This window comes from Stegostoma tigrinum, chromosome 3 (genome assembly GCF_030684315.1).
Source record: "Stegostoma tigrinum isolate sSteTig4 chromosome 3, sSteTig4.hap1, whole genome shotgun sequence".
Lineage (NCBI taxonomy): Eukaryota > Metazoa > Chordata > Chondrichthyes > Orectolobiformes > Stegostomatidae > Stegostoma > Stegostoma tigrinum.
The window spans coordinates 104,806,074-104,823,598 of record NC_081356.1 but is presented as its reverse complement, the minus strand read 5'-3'; the positions used below and the strand labels follow the sequence as shown (position 1 = coordinate 104,823,598).

The 17,525-nt window shown below is 40.7% G+C and overlaps 1 protein-coding gene across 3 annotated transcripts in view; it reads left to right on the top strand.

The window, feature by feature from the left end:
- Positions 1 to 5,246: 5,246 nt before the first annotated feature.
- Positions 5,247 to 17,525, top strand: part of LOC125451211 (ankyrin repeat domain-containing protein 31-like) — a 34,956-nt gene continuing 22,677 nt past the window's right edge. Inside the window, exons 1-2 of one of the 3 annotated variants that reach the window (XM_048528075.2) lie at positions 5,274 to 5,336; positions 12,389 to 12,485. Coding sequence is in view for 1 of the 3 variants with exons in the window: in XM_048528074.2 (XP_048384031.2) it covers positions 5,335 to 5,336 (2 nt within the window). In the remaining 2 variants the exon portion in view is untranslated. Of the gene's footprint in view, positions 5,337 to 5,456; positions 5,556 to 12,388; positions 12,486 to 17,525 lie in introns of those variants that run through there. The other 2 variants (XM_048528074.2, XM_048528076.2) reach the window with 2 other exon arrangements.

Here is a 17,525-nt window from a genome sequence, read left to right as displayed (position 1 = left end):
TGTGTGCAGTGGAAGGGGACAGTGCCCCAAATCCCTGTTTCAATGTTAGCAAAACAGACAAGCTGCTGTGCCGTTCCGTTGCACATTTGAGGTGGTTGTGAATATTTTCCTCTTTACAACTTCTTGCAAAGGATAACAGTGCATTTTGCTAGTCAGAAGGTGGATGCATACACCAGGGTGTGTGCAATTAATAAGTCCATAACATCGAGGGCCAAAGGACCTGTACTGCTCTGTAATGTTCTGTGTTCTAAGTGCCATATACTATTTTAGGTCTTGGCACCCAGGACATATTCAGCATTCTGTTGAATGGAATAATTTTTTGTCATGGGAAGTGGTTAATATCCTGTCTTTTACAAATTGGGCATTTTTATTTGTTTGCTGAATTTGCAAACAACTAATAGTTATGTGATTGGTGTGGTTTGGAAGGATCTGATAACAGAAATGTTTACTGTAAACACAAAAGCAAAACATAATACTGACAATCTGAAAGAAAAAATGCAGAAAAGTTGGAATATTAAACAAGGCTTGCAATATTTGTGGAAACTGAAATGAAGTTAATCATTGGAATCTTTCCAGCCTCTGAATGAGTTTGTCTGTAGTGAGAAATTTGGGTGAGAAGTTCAGCAAGTACTTTCTTGACATTGAAAACAAAAAGTCCCATTTTCCAAAACCACAAGATGAAAATCTCATTCGTGAGCTGTGATAGGCCCATTTGCATGGATCACTCATTATCACTTTTTAATTACTACCTAAACTTGCCTCATTACTTTCCAGTTTTCCATTCTCCTGGCCACTGGATACAAAGTAGACTCTGGAAATTGCCAGCTTGTAAGTCAGTGTTGTTATTTAGAGACCTCAGCTTGCTTCTTTCTTTTATTGGGAATGCTGCTGCCTAGACACTTTGCGTGCAGGCCCAGGCATCCATCTCATGAACTGGACCAGGCTGCATCTCAGGGATCATGTTTCCTGCCTTAGCACTCACTCACTTTGAGCCAAATGGGTACATTTAGCATCTTTGCGGTGCCTTGTCTTGTGTGCTTTGCTCCCTCAGCCTTAGCTAACATGCACATAGTACTTCTGTTCCGCTTTGCTTTTTAGCAATACCTCAAAGCCAGTAAGCTTGTCATGCTGTGACAATCTCACACCTGCATCATGTACCAGCAGTGTTGGCAGTAAACATGCTAGCAATGGCCACGTCTCATAGTCTAAGAGAGTAGTCCTTAGTCACATCAAGGAAAACACTCTTCAGGGAGGGGTTCCTGAGACTATGTGTCCAGGAGCTCCGGCACAGTCATTCAGCTGCTTGGGGTGGTCACAAGCAGGATCCTGTCATTGCAGGGGATGAGGAGTCAAATGTTGGGTACCCCACCATCTATCTTGGCTCTTTGTGCCTTATTGTGAGCCATTTTCTTATGGCATGAGACAAAGCATAAGAAATAAGGTGGATGAGCTTGAAGCTCAGTTGGAAATTGGCAGGAACGATGTTGTAGGGATAACTGAGATGTGGCTTCACGTGGACAGGGCCTGGAAAATGAATTATCAAGGCTATATGTGCTATTGAAAGGACAGACTGATGGGCAGAGAGGGTGGGGTGGCCTGTTGGTGAGGAATGATACTCAGTCCCTTGCGAGGGGGGGACATAGAATCAGTAGATGTAGAGTCAGTATTGATAAAGCTGTGGAATTCTAAGGGAAGAAAGACCATAATGGGAGTTATCTACAGGCCCCCAAACAGTAGTCTGGATGTAGGGTGTAAGTTGAATCAGGAGTTGAAATTGGCCTGTTGCAAAGGTATTACTACAGTTGTAATGGGGGATTTCAACATGCAGGTAGACTGGGAAAATCAGGATGGTACTGGACCCCAAGAAAGGGAGTTTGTGGAGTGCCTCCGAGATGGATTCTTGGAACAGCTGGTACTGGAGCCTACCAGGGAGAAGGCAATGCTAGATCTGGTGTTGTGCAATGAACTGGATTTGATCAGGGACCTCAAAGTAAAGGAGCCATTTGGAGGTAGTGACCATAATATGATAAATTTTAATCTGCAATTTGAAAGGGAGAAGGGAGAATCGAAAGTGTCAGTATTGCAGTTGAACAAAGGGAACTATAGAGCTATGAGGGAGGAGCTGGCCAAAGTTCAATGGTTCAATACACTATCAGGGATGGTAGTGGAACAACAATGGCAGGTATTTCTGGATATAATGCAGAAGGTGCAGGATCAGTTCATTCCAAAGAGGAAGAAAGATCCTAAGGGGAGGCAGGGGTGGCCATGGCTGACGAGGGAAGTTAGGGACTGTATAAAGATAAAAAAGAAGTATAACATAACAAAGATCAGCGGGAAGCCGGAGGACTAGGAAAGTTTTAAGGAGCAATAGAGGATAACTAAAAAGGCAATACGTGGAGAAAAAATGAGGTACGAAGGCACACTGGCCAAAAATTCAAAGGAGGATAGTAAAAGCTTTTTTAGGTATGTGAAAAGAAAAAAAAAAGGTTGAGACTAAAATTGGGTCCTTGAAGACAGAAACGGGTGAATTTATTATGGGGAACAAGGAAATGGCAGAAGAGTTGAATAGGTACTTTGGATCTGTCTTCACTAGGGAAGACACAAGCAATCTCCCAGACGTTATCGTGGCTGAAGGACCTAGGGTAATTAATGAACTGAAGGGAATTTATATTAGGCAGGAAATGGTGTTGGTCAGATTGTTAGGTCTGAAGGCTGATAAGTCCCTGGGACCTGATGATCTGCATCCCAGGGTACTTAAGGAGGTAGCTCTACAAATTGTGGATGCATTGGTAATTATTTTCCAATGTTCTATAGATTCAGGATCAGTTCCTGTGGATTTGAGGGTGGCTAATGTTGTCACACTTTTCAAGAAAGGAGGGAGAGAGAAAACAGGGAATTAGAGACCGGTTAGTCTGACGTCAGTGGTGGGAAAGATGCTGGAGTCAATTATAAAAGATGAAATTACGAATCATTTGGATAGCAGTAACAGGATAGGTCAGAGTCAGCATGGATTTACGAAGGGGAAATCATGCTTGACTAATCTTCTGGAGTTTTTTGAGGATGTAACTATGAAGATGGACAATGGAGAGCCAGTGGATGTAGTATACCTGGACTTTCAGAAAGCCTTTGATAAAGCCCCACATAGGAGATTAGTGAGCAAAATTAGGGCACATGGTATTGGGGGCAAAATACTGGCTTGGATTGAAAATTGGCTGGCTGACAGGAAGCAAAGAGTAGTGATAAACGGGTCCCTTTCGGAATGGCAGACAGTGACCAGTGGCGTTCCACAAGGTTCGGTGCTGGGACCGCAGCTATTTACAATATACATTAATGATATAGGTGAAGGCATTAAAAGTAATATTAGCAAATTTGCTGATGACGCAAAGCTGGGGGCAGGGTGAAATGTGAGGAAGATGTTATGAGAATACAGGGTGACTTGGACCGGCTCGGTGAGTGGACGGATGCATGGCAGGTGCAGTTTAGTGTGGATAAATGTGTGGTTATCCACTTTGGTGGCAAGAACAGGAAGGCAGATTACTACCTAAATGGAGTCAAGTTAGGTAAAGAGGAAGTGCAACGAGATCTAGGTGTTCTTGTACATCAGTCAATGAAAGCAAGCATGCAGGTACAGCAGGCAGTGAAGAAAGCTAATGGCATGCTGGCCTTCATAACAAGAGGAATTGAGTATAGGTGCAAAGAGTCCTTCTGCAGCTGTACAGGGCCCTGGTGAGACAGCACCTGGAGTATTGTGTGCAGTTTTGGTCTCCAAATTTGAGGAAGGATGTTCTGGCTATTGAGGGAGTGCAGCGTAGGTTCACGAGGTCAATTCCCAGAATGGTGGGACTATCATATGTTGAAAGATTGGAGCGACTGGGCTTGTATACACTTGAGTTTAGGAGGATGAGAGGGGATCTGATTGAGATGTATAAGATTATTAAGGGATTGGACAATCTGGAGGCAGGAAGTATGTTTCCGTTGATGGGAGTCCAGAACCAGAGGACACAGTTTAAAAATAAGAGGTAGGCCATTTAGGGACAGAGTTGAGGAGAAAATTCTTCACCCAGAGAGTGGTGGATATCTGGAATGCTCTGCGCCAGAAGGCAGTGAGGCCAACTCTCTGGATAGTTTCAAGAAAGAGATAGATAGAGCTCTTAAAGATAGTGGAATCAAGGGTTATGGGGATAAGGCAGGAACAGGATACTGATTGTGGATGATCAGCCATGATCATAATGAATGGTGGTGCTGGCTCGGAGGGCCGAATGGCCTACTCCTGCATCTATTGTCTATTCTCTAAAGGCAGGGATTGAATGAGGTGGAGATGGCTGCCGCAGTTAGTGCTGATACAGGTGGTGGAAGGGTGGTGAGATGTCCTAAGCGAGTGAGTAGGGGATGGAGAAGGCATGCAGGGTTGTTAGTCTTGGGGAATTAAATGGTTGAGAGCAAGCAAGGGAAGATGTTGCATATAACAGTGAGAATGATGGACCATGAGTCATGGTGAAAGGTGAGAGCAGTTGCAGAGATAGCATGAGTGTGAAATATCAGAGAGAAGATGGTGGCACTTACCCTGGCACAGCAGAGAAGGTCATTGAATTTCTTCCTACATTGCTGGACATTTCCCTGGACCACAGAGGCTCCACTGACTGGTGTAGCAACCTTGTACCAGACTAGCAGGATTTAGTGACAGAGAGTCCTGTGCCAATCCTGAGGGAAGAGAACAGTTGTTCCCTGCACCACCCTATCCACCAGGACCTGTTTGCAAAGCAAGACATCAGTTTCCCCTTTTCTGCCATTTCAGGGGCAAGTCACGATCCAATGCAGAGCAGCTGCAGACAGCATGGCCCTTCACTGGGTGCACAGTTGTCTTTTAAAGATGGCGTCATGCCAAGAATTCTGGCATGGCCTAGCAATAGCAAGTAGTTCTGCCTATAGAGAGTGGGCAAAATGGACTAGCATTTAGATGAGAGGAGTTCCATAAGGGAGTGATATATAGTTAATGAGACTCATTTGGGATGATAGTGTGGACCTCATGAATACTGATGAAAGATGAAAATTTTTTACATTCTTATTGCTTTTGGCTTTTTTAAAATTACAGGATGCGAGTGTAATAAACACGTAAAAGGTGCTGATGGCAAGTCTGTTTGGATTAAAATAGAGATATCAGCCTCCGCTGTCAAAAAAACAAAGACATTGTTTGGTAAATGTAGGTTTGATGTTTCTCCAAATAGACACATGTTATGTATTTTACAGTGCCTTCAAATGACAAATGCACCTCTTGTGATGATCAGGAAACACCACCACCTTTACGTAATACAAAGGACTTAGAAAGTCCACCCAATGTAAGTACCATAGGAAATACATCGAACATTTGTTAAATCTGACTATTTTACTGAAGTAGTCTAGCAAAGAGTACAAGTCTTATGCATTTTTTATGCTAGTGAACAATGTTATTTGTTAGTATATTTTACAGCATGAGTCAATTACAATGACATTGAATGAAATAGAAATGAAGGAAGAAAGAATGATGAAATGTAAATTCACAGAGCATAAAAACGCAGGTCAGTAAACTTAAATCTCAACATAGTAAGGCTTTTGAAAGATCGTGAATGCTGACATGCAAATGAGAATTTATGATCAAATGTATCAAAAACTAAAGTAAAGTGAATAAGGAGGACTAAGGTATTATAGTCAAAGAAAATGCTATACTTCACTTTGGCGTTGTGCACGTCGTCGATAATATAAAGATCATGGCGAGGAAATGGTGGTGAGAGTTGGAGCAGAAGCTTATGATGGACTATGGAGTAAAGCTGTTTCTTTTTGAGGGAATGAGCAATGATAACAGGTTTGAAAAATATGAATACTTAAGAAGATGGACAGACTTGGCTAATGTAATGATTTGGAAGGGAAACCAGTCTTTTGGAAATGGGATTACTGGAACAAATGTAATATAAACTTGGAAAAGATGTGAAGGAGAATCTGGAGAGAGATTTGTGTTCAAAGATGACAAGAGGTTGATGGGCCAGGGTTTGACTTCGGGATGAAATGAACTTAGAGGCAGCTGAACACATAATTTTGATTATAGAGTTCCATGAATCTCAATCGTGTTAGAGGTGAAGATAGCAGTAGTAGGATGAAGGGGTTTCAGAACAATCTTGATAATGGCAAAAGGAAGCTGCATTTACCCTCGTTTCAGGGTAATCTTTGTGCAGTTCGTGATTATGCTAAATGAGAGTGAGGCCCTGTAGAATTTTACATGGTTTGACATATCTGGTTATGGACAGCGAAGTTCAGAGTATGTGGGATATGCTTATATGTGCAGCTCTCTCATTATGGAATTAAAGATGCGGGCTTCTACCTTAAATTAAGATAGGAGCCATATCAGTCAGGGATGGTGATGAGAATGTGATTGAATAAGTCACTTGTGGCTCTGTGGCAATTTAATGAATAAAAGACCAATCACAGTTTAAAAGTGGAGTTGTAAGCTGCTTGAGTGAAATATTTTTGCACAAACCTTTCGAAAAGAGAGCTGTTGGAATGGATAAGCAGAACTAAGTGCTAAGGTTCATAAGAATTTGATCAGCAGTGATCAAAACTATTTGACTAAAGAGGCTGTTAGCTGACAATGTTGAGGAAATGGTGATAGATAAGGGAGAAGAATTTATTTGAAGGGAAAAGTTGAGGGAAAATAAGAGCATGATGAAAAGAGAGTTCAGAGGTGTTGAGTTAGAGGTAGAAATCACTGAAGGAGATTGAGGAATCGCTCAGTGTAGATGCTGAGGTCTGGAAGAATGGAAGGTATCTCAGGAGAAACAGGGAGTTTGTATGCATTGATGATATTAAAGGGGCAGCCAGCAGTGTGGCCTTAGCTTACGACGCTTGAAGAATAAATAGATGCTAGAGGAGAAAGAGTGTAGACCATGGTGTTACTAGGTGATAGTGGCTACGTCAGCACATTAGTGGTTTAGAGGAAAGCTCGTAAAATGTATAACCAGGCAGAAAGGCTACAGAAAGAAGTTTATGCTCCACCCTTTGGGTTTTCGGGGCAAGGTACCGGGTTTTGTGGTTCCATACGTAATTTGGACATTAGTACATTGGACAGTTTTTAAATGCATTTTGATAATTTTCCTTCAGCACCTCTTCATAGTATCTCCGCCATATGAGGTACCTATTAACATAAAGAATTCAATGTTTCTGAAAGAACTCAGGCCACAAAAATTCCACACTTCTAAAAACTATCATTGTAGGCAGCACAACATACTTCACCACAATCAAGCTGACTGAGACTGCAGACATACAGCAAGCAAAAACAGGCAGAGTAGTTCTTCAAAGCTTTTGAGTATCCAAATGAATATTAAAACCTTCCTTACTGCTCACCCCCCAGCAGTACCCTAACTAGCAACAGAAAAGTGTCTGAGAAAATTGGGCAAGATTTTCAAGGTCAGACACTGTACATGTGTAGGAGTAACACAAAAAGTGTAAGGATATTTGAAATGTCTACTCATTCCACTAAAAGTATTACTTGTTAATTATTGATCTGAGTTCCCTGTAAGATGCAGTTATAACTGGATTTAACTATAAACTAGATTTACGGACTTTTGTGTGAGACTATTTGTATAAATTTGTGATTGCAGGACAAAATTCATGGTGCCATTATACAAACAAAAGTAAGCGACCCGGAACTACTGAAATATTCTTGTTACTTCCATCTCGTTTACTGGAGACATAATCAATTTAATAATAGAGTTGAGTGCCAGAAGCTCTGTTGGTCCAACAGGGCTATCCATTTCATAAAGGCTAGGCAATTTCAAAGCTGTACTTCTTTCCACTGTAAGGTATTGGCAGAGATTAGATTAGCCTGGAGACAACGGTACACATGAATCCCTTCAAATTTCTCATTTGAACTTACACTTGGTTAGAATGTTATTTTGCAATAGTAATTTATTTCTTTGTGAATAGTGATTCATCCTTGTGGACATTTTACTTCTAAGGACTTTCACTGGCTCAAATGAGTCCATTTAAGTCTTGGGCCTATCAGGTACTTCCATCATAATTGCCAATCTGCAAAAGCTGAACAAATGCCCAATGTGTCCCCTCCCTGAACTTTTAAAAAACTTGTTAATGGGGTGGGGGTGACACTGGCTAGGCAGTACTTATTGCCCATCCCTAATTGTTCTAATAGAGGGCAGTTAAGTATCAACCATGTTGCTGAGGGTCTGGAGTCACATGTAAGTCAGACCAGGTAAGGATGGCAGTTTCCTTCCCTAAATGACATAAGTGAACCAGATGGGCTTTTCCTGACAATCAACAATGGATTCTTGGTCCGTCATTATATTCTTAATTCCAGATATTTTTACTGGATTCACATTCCACCATCTGCCGTGGCAGGACTTGAACTCAGGCCCCCAGAATGTTATCTAGGTCTCTGAATCAGCAGTCCACTGATAAATAGCACTAGGCCATCGCTTCTCCTGGTAAGGTTGTTACACTTTTCTTGGCACTGCACCGAATCCTGTTGAAAATGATGAGAAATCAAAATTGTCTCCAAACTTCCAGATACATAAAGATAGTATAAGTTCAAGATGTTGAAGATGAAGCTTGGGATAAAAATCAAAAACTGAACTTCAGAATCAAAGGGGTGGTGAATAACTGAAATGGGTCGTCAAAGGCGGCAGAAACCAAAATAACAAAGTGTGAAGCTGGATGAACACAGCAGGCCAAGCAGCATCTCAGGAGCACGCTGAGATGCTGCTTGGCCTGCTGTGTTCATCCAGCTTCACACTTTGTCATCTTGGATTCTCCTGCATCTGCAGTTCCCATTATCACGGAAACCAAAATAATATATTTCTTTAAACTCGAGCAGTGACTAGGAATTCCCAGGCACAGAATGCTATGCTGGACTTCCAAGGTCTAATTACAGAGTCAGTTACATGATAACATATTGTGAAGCCATACCATTCAGGTGAATGGGGGTGTGGTGGGGGGGTGGGGGGTGGGAAACACGATGGAGAATCAGGTAAACAGGTCTTAGACCTAACATTTGGAGAAAACTGTTCCACATATTTTGTGCTGAGGCTAATTGTATTTGTATGATATCTCCAAAAATTGTTTAAAAATTAGAATTACTTATTGGCATTGTTTCCTGTGACTGTTGCCAGAAGTACACTTGTTTAGCGATCCTTTAAAAAGGTTACTGCATTAAGGAAATCTGCAGTCATTTTCAATATTATGTCAACTTGGTGAAGCCACCAAACAGGACTACTTGCAAGCCAAATGGCATAAGCAGCAGGTGGTAGACAGAGCTAAGCAATCTGACAACCAGTTGATCATATCTAAGCTCTGCAGTCCTGCCACACTGGCATCTACCTGGCCTAGTGGAAAATTGCTCAAGTATATGCTGTACATAAAAAGCGGGACAAATCCAAACAGGCCAATTACCACCCATCAGTCTACTCTCAATCATCAGTAAAATCATGGAAGGTGTCATCAACAGTGCTATCGAGCAATGTCTGCTCAGCAATAAGCTGCTCAGTGATGCCCAGTTTGGGTTCCACCAGGGACACTCAGCTCCTGACCTCTTTATAGCCTTGGTTCAAACATGGACCAAAGAGCTGAATTCCAGAGGTGGAGTGAGAATGACAGCCCTTGACATCAAGGCTGCATTTGACTGAGCACAGCATCAAGAAGCCCTAGCAAAGCTGGAATCAGTGGATATCAGGGAGCAAACTCCCCAGTAGTTAGAGTCATAACTGGCACATTCGATGATGGTCAAGGTTGTTGGAGGTCAGTCTTCTCAGCTCCAGGACCTCTTTGCAGGAGTTCCTCAGGGTAGTGTTCTAGGCCCAACCACCTTTAGCTACTTTATCAATGACCTTCTCTCTATCATAAGGTCAGAAATGAGGATGTTTGCCAATGATTATCCTCAGACACTGAAGCGGCCCAAGTCCAAATGCAACAAGATCTGGACAATATCCAGGCTTGGGCCAACAAGTGGCAAGTAACTTTCGTGACACACAAATGCCAGGCAGTTACTGTCCCCAATAAAAGACATCTAACTGCTGCCCTTTACATTCAGTGGTGTTACCATTTCAGAATACCCCACTATTAACATCCTGGGGCTTATCATTGATTAAAAAATCAACTGTACTCACTACATAAACACAGTAGCTACACGAACAGGTCGGAAGCCAAGAAATATTGTGGCAAGTAACTCAACTTCTGACTTCCCAAAGTCTGTCCACCAGCTACAAGGCACAAGCCAGGAGTATGATGGAATATTTCCCCCTTGCTGGGATGAATACTCTCCTTTGCCTGGACTATTGCAGTCCCAACAAAACTCAAGAAGCTTGGACAAAGCAGCCCGCTTAATTGAGACTACATCCATAAGTATCCACTCTGTCCACTGACACTCAGTAGCAGCAGTGTGTACAATCTACAAGATGCACTGCAGAAAATCACCAAAAATCCTCAGACAGCACCTTCCAAACCCACAGCCACATTCATTTAGAAGAACTAGGGCAGCAGATATATTGGACATATGGGAACTCCACCCACCTTCAAGTTCCTTCCAAGCCACTCACCAACCTGATTTGGAAATCTATTGCCATTCCTTCATTGTCACTGGGTGAAAATCCTGGAATTCCCTCCCTAATGGCAGTGCGGGTCAACCCAGAGCAAGTGAACTGTGGTGGTTCAAGAAAGCAGCTCACCAGCACCTTTTCAAGGGCAGCTAGGGACGAGCAATAAATGCTAGCAGCCAGCGACACCCACATCCTACAAAAGTGAATAAACAAGTTATATCCTTAAAGTTACCTTTGTTTTATTCTAGTACTGTTTATTAAGCTTTCTTGCTCTATTTCATTGCAGTTTCAGCTGGTTTCAGTTGCGATTTTTCTTTGGGTGCTTAGCATGTTTTTAGGATTTACTCCTTACCCAAAACTATCTCAAGTCCACATTTCATTACAGACTTTGTCCAAACTCCAGAAATGTGATAAATTGTTTTTGTCTTGATCTCAAGTCAGCCCCTCGCCATGCAGCACCATTGACCTTTGCCAAATCCTTTATGTCTGAAAGTTTCCAGTTACCAGAAATTTAACTGGTTCAGCCACATAAATCAGCCATATGCTGGATATGGATATCAATGTGAATGAAGTAATGGTATGTAATTGTAATAAAATGCAGATCACCTGTGATCTAAATGTATGGATCATGCCGCACAAGTAACAGGCAATGACCATCTCCAAAAAGCCAGGATCTAACCATCTCACCTTGATATTTGGTGTCAGTGCCATCTCTGAATAGCCCACAGTTAACATCCTGGGAGTTATCACTGACCATAGAAATACCAAGAGCAGGTCAGAGATTGTAGTTTTGCAGCAAAATAACTCATCTGCTGACTTAGCAAAGTCTTCTCACTGTGGCTGAATGTGACTTCCAACAGCATTCAATAAGTTTGACACCATTCAGGACAAACCCAGCCCACCTGATCAGCATCACATCTACCAATCTATACATTCATTCCCTCCATCACTGATGCAAAGTGGCAACAGTGTGTACCACCTGTAAGAAGCACTGCAGTAACACACCCTCAGCTGCACATTCCAAACCCACAATCTCTACCATTTGGAAGTACAAGGCTGTAGCTGCATAGGGACACCAGAACCTACAAGATCTCCTGCAAGCTCCAACCTGATTTCGAACTATATCCTGAAACACCCTGCAATTTGGCTGAACTTACACAAGGTAAACTGAAGCATTTTAAGAAGGGTAGAAACTTCCCAATTGGGAATGGCAACAAATGGTGGCCTTGCAAGCAATACCCACATCCCATAACATATATATTTTTAAATGGGCCTAACGTAGCGGGTTGAATGTTCTCTCGTTCTTAATGTTCCTATGTACAACCCATGTGACCTCAACGCTTCCCTCTGTAGAGTATTTGATGAATATGATCTGAACCTGTGTTGGTGCAGCAAGTATTTCAGTTGTCCTCCAAAGTATGAACAGTACATCAGCTTCTACTGGATATCCTTGTTTCAGGAGATGACTGGCTCTGCATGAATTCTGATATATTGCAAAATCATTTGAGTTACAACAGCCTGGAATGATATGATGCGCCTCTAAGAAAAAGTGTCCTGGTTTGTCTGTAATCTTCTGGATAAATTATATTTACTTTTCCAGAAAACTTTTCTGTTTGTATTTGCTATTAGATTTTTCTGGAGAGGACTCTGAAAAGCTAGTAAATGCAGCATAGTGGGGTTCAATAATATATTAAATTCATAAAGTTGCACATTTTTATAGGGTTCCTGTCACAGTGACATAAAATAGATAAATGTCAGCAAAACATAGTATAGATTTTATCAGATTGAATAATCTGCTTTGTTTGTTTGATCAGCCCAGTTTGAGTTGGAGTTGTCCCAGATACAGAAGGTTTTAAATGAAGTACTTACAAAACATAAGACTGAAAAGGAAGATCTTGTGAAAAAAGTTAGGTAAGATTCAAATTATGAAACTAAATGCATTAAAACTGTGATTGTAGGTATTTATGAATCATACATCAGCTGTCCTGTGATAGACTGCGTAATTTTCTGTCCATTTATTTTAGTAAACACAGGCATGTTGTGTAGATATGTTGACTATATGTACATGACTGGTTCGCACTGCTGTCTTGCAGATATTTGGAGCTAGTTTATAAAGTCTACTACAGAATCTTGAATTCAAGATAGATAGTTAACAAAAGAAAAAGGATTGTTTGAATGAAAAAATATTTATTAGTGAGTAGTCTAGCACAAAAGATGTCTTGTGATGCAGTGGTTAACATCCTTGCCTCTGAACCAGGAGCTTGGGGTTTAAGTCTGTGACCAAGGAAAATACATTCAGTACTCAAAACAGATTAAGCAACAAACTTGTTATCCTTCTAATGTACATCAACGGCAGGGGCTAAGTGTGGGAGAGATTCCTGGTCAGTCATTTGATAGAAAGAAATTGAACACTGTACCACCACTCTTGCTCCAGGCTACAAAGCAAATGTAAGAGTGTGTGTTGCCAGAGCAATTCAGAGTCTTCGGTGGTCTGGGAATGCAGTGGCTCCATTGGCTGTACAGCTGGTGTGGATCAAACTGCTTTCAATAGCATAAGAGGATTTGATACTAATTCCAGCTGGGGTGGGTTTGGGATCTGGCCCCTTTCCCTACACCTGATGGAGGTTGTGGCACCGTGAGTCCAGGTTGAGAAGAGAAATGAAATACGGGGAGTTTACGTCACCAAAGATCATGAAACACTGATCATAGATCAGTGCCAAACCTTTCAATAAACACATCTTATTGTTTGTTACAGTATTAAATTATACATTTGTTATCGTGTGCATGAAAATGTATTATTGCACATTGTTAGTATAGTGATAGATAGCTGTAAGAGAAAGCATTTATTGGACAAATGAAATTTCAATTGAGCACACCAATTTTTAAATGAAATTGGAGCCAATGTATCATTTCTATTCTTTTGCCAGTAATGTAACTGAACTTTGTATCTACTTTGTATATAATTCAATTTTTCCATGCCACCACTTTATAAATTGACGTTTTCACTAACCTTTTCTTTCTGGTGACAGCTCTTAGACATGTTAGTTTCTTTCTGTCTAGTAATACAATCTGTAAACAGCAGCATAAGTTACTGACAATCAAAAAAATTACTTAACATCAACCGGGACTGAACTGTGAGCCTGTTTCCACATAGCACATTTTACACGTAGGATCGAATGAAATGGAAGTAAATTGTTCAGTTTTCCAAGCGCTTACATTTTGTTTGCAGACAAAAATTGGTAGATTGCTCAGCAGCTGTTGTCATTAATAATCAAACGCACAAAGGGGAGTTTTAACAGATAGGGAAAGATGCGTACCGTTTATTTCCCTGAAAAAGGTAACTGGTTGATGTCCCAATGTCATCCTGTCTACTTCACGTGGGTGGATTTCAGGCGAATGAAAAAAAGATTCTTGGACCTGCTGGGTAACTGATTGTCAAATTGTATTTAGGTCACTAACTTCTTTTTTAAATTAAATTTATAACTTTAACAGCTAGAGCACTCTTTTCTAAACTGTCAGCAAGTCACCAAAATCAAGTAGGTGAGTGCATATGAAAAACTGTTTCTACGATAAAATTGACAGGCTGGGAGGTCTTTGACCAGTGAAACTGAAAGGCATTAAGCAGGTGTTTAGCATGCATACCTTTGTTGCTCAGACCATTGAGTATAAGAGTTGGGATGCCATGTTGCAGTTGTATAGGTTGTTGGTGAATTCTGTATACTTCTCTGGTCACTGTGCTGTAGGAAGGGTATTATTAAATTGGAGGAGTTTCAGAAAAGATCTGCCAGGATGTTTCCAGGACTGGAGGGTTTCAGTTATAAGGAGAGACTGGATAGGCTGGGACTTTTTTCACAGGAACCTAAGATGTTGAGGGGTGACCTTAAAGAGATTTATAAAATCTTGAGGCAATAGATAGTGAACAACAAAGGTCTTATCCACAATGGGGGAAGTTCAGAACTAGAGGCATCTTTTAAGCTGAGAGGACAAAAAGTACCTGAGGGTCAACTTTTTCATGCAGAGGGTGGTTTGTATGTAGAATGAACTGCCAGAGGAAGTGGTAGATGCAGGTACAGTTATAACATTTAAAAGATATTTGGACAGGTACATGAATAGTAAAGGTTTAGAGGGATATGGGCCAAATGCAGGCAAGTGGGACCAGTTTGGATTGGACAACTTGGTTGGCATGGATGAGTTGGACAAAAGAGTCAGTTTCTGTGATGTAGGACTCTATGACTCAATAAATCACAGGAGAAGTAGGCCACTCAGCCCCTTGAGCCTTTCTCTGTCATTCAATAAGATTATTGTGGCCTCAGACAGTGCTTTCCGAACCCGCCATCACCCACTATCTACAATGACAACACCACCACCTGCAAGTTCCTCTGGCCTCACTATTCTGACTAGGAAATGTATAGCTCTTCCGATAGTCATGATGTAGAGGTGCAGTGTTGGACTGAGATGGACAAGAATTCACATGACACCGGGGTGTAGTCCAATAGGTTTATTTGAAAACACAAGCTTTCGGAGCCTCAGTCCTCCTTCAGGTATTAATGAGAAAGGTAGTGTCAGACACAGAATTTATAAGTAAAAGATAAAAGGTTCACACCATTGATGATGTACTAAACAAACCTAAGATGCTCTTAAATCTTTAATCGGGTAGAAAGTTTTAATTGATTAATATTTATACGTAAATCCCTGAAGTCCTTTCAAATCACGGTCCTGACAGAACTAAAAGGTTTTATCAGTGTAAAGAAGAGGTGACATTTTAGGCCAGACAGTGCACGTTAGGCGTGAGATCATGTTTAAAATCTGTATGTTTTAGTTTGGAGGCAGACTAGTTTTATTTCTAAAGAAGGAATTTATAAAATGCCATATTTACTGACAATCTATAAATTGTGTGCTTTTTGAACAAAATAGAATGTATCTACAAAGACAAATCCACCTTGTAGATTCATACGTGTGTGTCTGCGCGCGCGTGAGAGAGAGGGATGTGTGTGTGGGGATGGGGTAGGGGTTGGAGGGGGGTAAGGAAATAAAGAACGGAGTATTTCCTGCGTGATGAGAATGAGACTGGAATCACTTCTGTCATCTCCAGAACTATGATTTTCACAAAGTTGGACATGAACAGCAATTTTTAGCATGCCTCTTTGGATAAGGAATTAAGGTGACTGACAACTTCCTTTACTTCATTTAAAAAGTTTTGTCTTAATCATTTGCCAATTTGTGTAATGTCAGCACTGGAATTTTCCAAAGAATTATGTTGGACATTTTACAGGACATCAGAGGACTAATGTTTCTCTTGGATGATATAAAAGTCGATAGTGAATCCATTGAAGAACATGATCTAAGGTTTAGAGCAGTTTTGAATTATCTACAATAATTGGGCCGAAAGCTTAATGAAAAGTGTGAATTCTTAAAAATTTATCATCCACAATTTCAAGATGAGTAATTCATTTAAGTAACGCATAAAGGTTGGCCGCAGCAGTGTCTCATTGGTATGCTAGTGAAAACCTTCTTTTGGCCCAGGAAGCACTTTACTATTCTGATGATATGCTGGAAATGACAAGGGTAATTCCAGTCTCATTCTCATCATGCAGAAAATACACCAAAATCATGGATATCATGAAATACAGACCACAGGCTCAGCTATCCATGCAGTGGTTTGAGAGGTTGGAGATCTATAGGAAAGATGATTCCTATTTGCAAAATATGTGCAACCAAAACAGAGGGAAGCCCTCATTTCGATATTTGGTGATGGATCTATTCATCTATGTTCAATGAAAAATTCTACCTGATTGTCATGATTATTTTTCAAGATAGGTTGAAGTCAAAAGTTGTGTCAAATTGTACACCACTACTGAAACAACTATTAGAACAACATAAGGTACTCTGAACCAGATAAAAACCAAAAGAACTGTGAATGCTGTAAATCAGGAACAAAAACAGAAACAGAAGTTGCTGGAAATCATCACAGATGCTGCCAGACCTGCAGGCATTTTCAGTGACTTCTGTCTTTGTATTCCTGATCAGACTGCCTCCAATAATGATCCACAATTTGCAAATGAATACTTTGTGCATTTTGCCAAAAATTTGATTTATACACCTTACAAGTTCCCCACACTGTCCTCAGTCTAATGGTAAACTGAATGAGAATCAAAAAACTGTTAACAATAGAGAGTTTCAAACAGCATTGCTAAACTACCGATCCACTCCTGTATCAGGTGGTATAGAACTGAGAATCATATAGTACAGAAGATGCCCTTTAGCCAATCAAGTCTGCACCAACTACTGATGAAAGAAAGCTCAGACCTCAACTTCCTATTTTACAAGAAAAGTTACATCCAGGGCTAGCAGTCAAGATTATCACCGGGTGCAAGCCACAGAGATATTTTATGGAAGCCCACAAGCTTCTAACTATAACAACAAACTTTGTACCAGAAACGTACCCATGTCAATGGAACATATTGTTAGAAGATCAAGGCAGACAAAGATGTCAGTCAGACATTTGATGAATCAGATATTGAACCTGAAATTCAGAAAGAAGCTGATACTACAAATCTCAATGAAGACCTTCCAAGTCAAGAAACAAAGAGTTCAGAGAAAAACTATCAATATTTCAAATCTGACAAGAACAAAATCACAGAGATTGAAGTCTCTTGATTGATTGAATCTGTGGTTTCAGAGACATCATGGGTTTAGGTAGTATGTACATGTAAAAACTTATGTAAAATATATATATATACATGATCTTAGAGAAGACTTGTAGTATGGGTCTTTAAAATCTGAAACAGTGTAGCACTTCCCACTGTGAAGATATAAGAGATTATATGAGAGACAACTAGTCACTGTTCAAACCTATTGAAGACTTGGTAATGTTTTCTAACTAAAGACACAACAAAGATCACCTGTTGTCGTTGCACCATCTGACCATTCATAGGTGTCCTGCTGAACAGT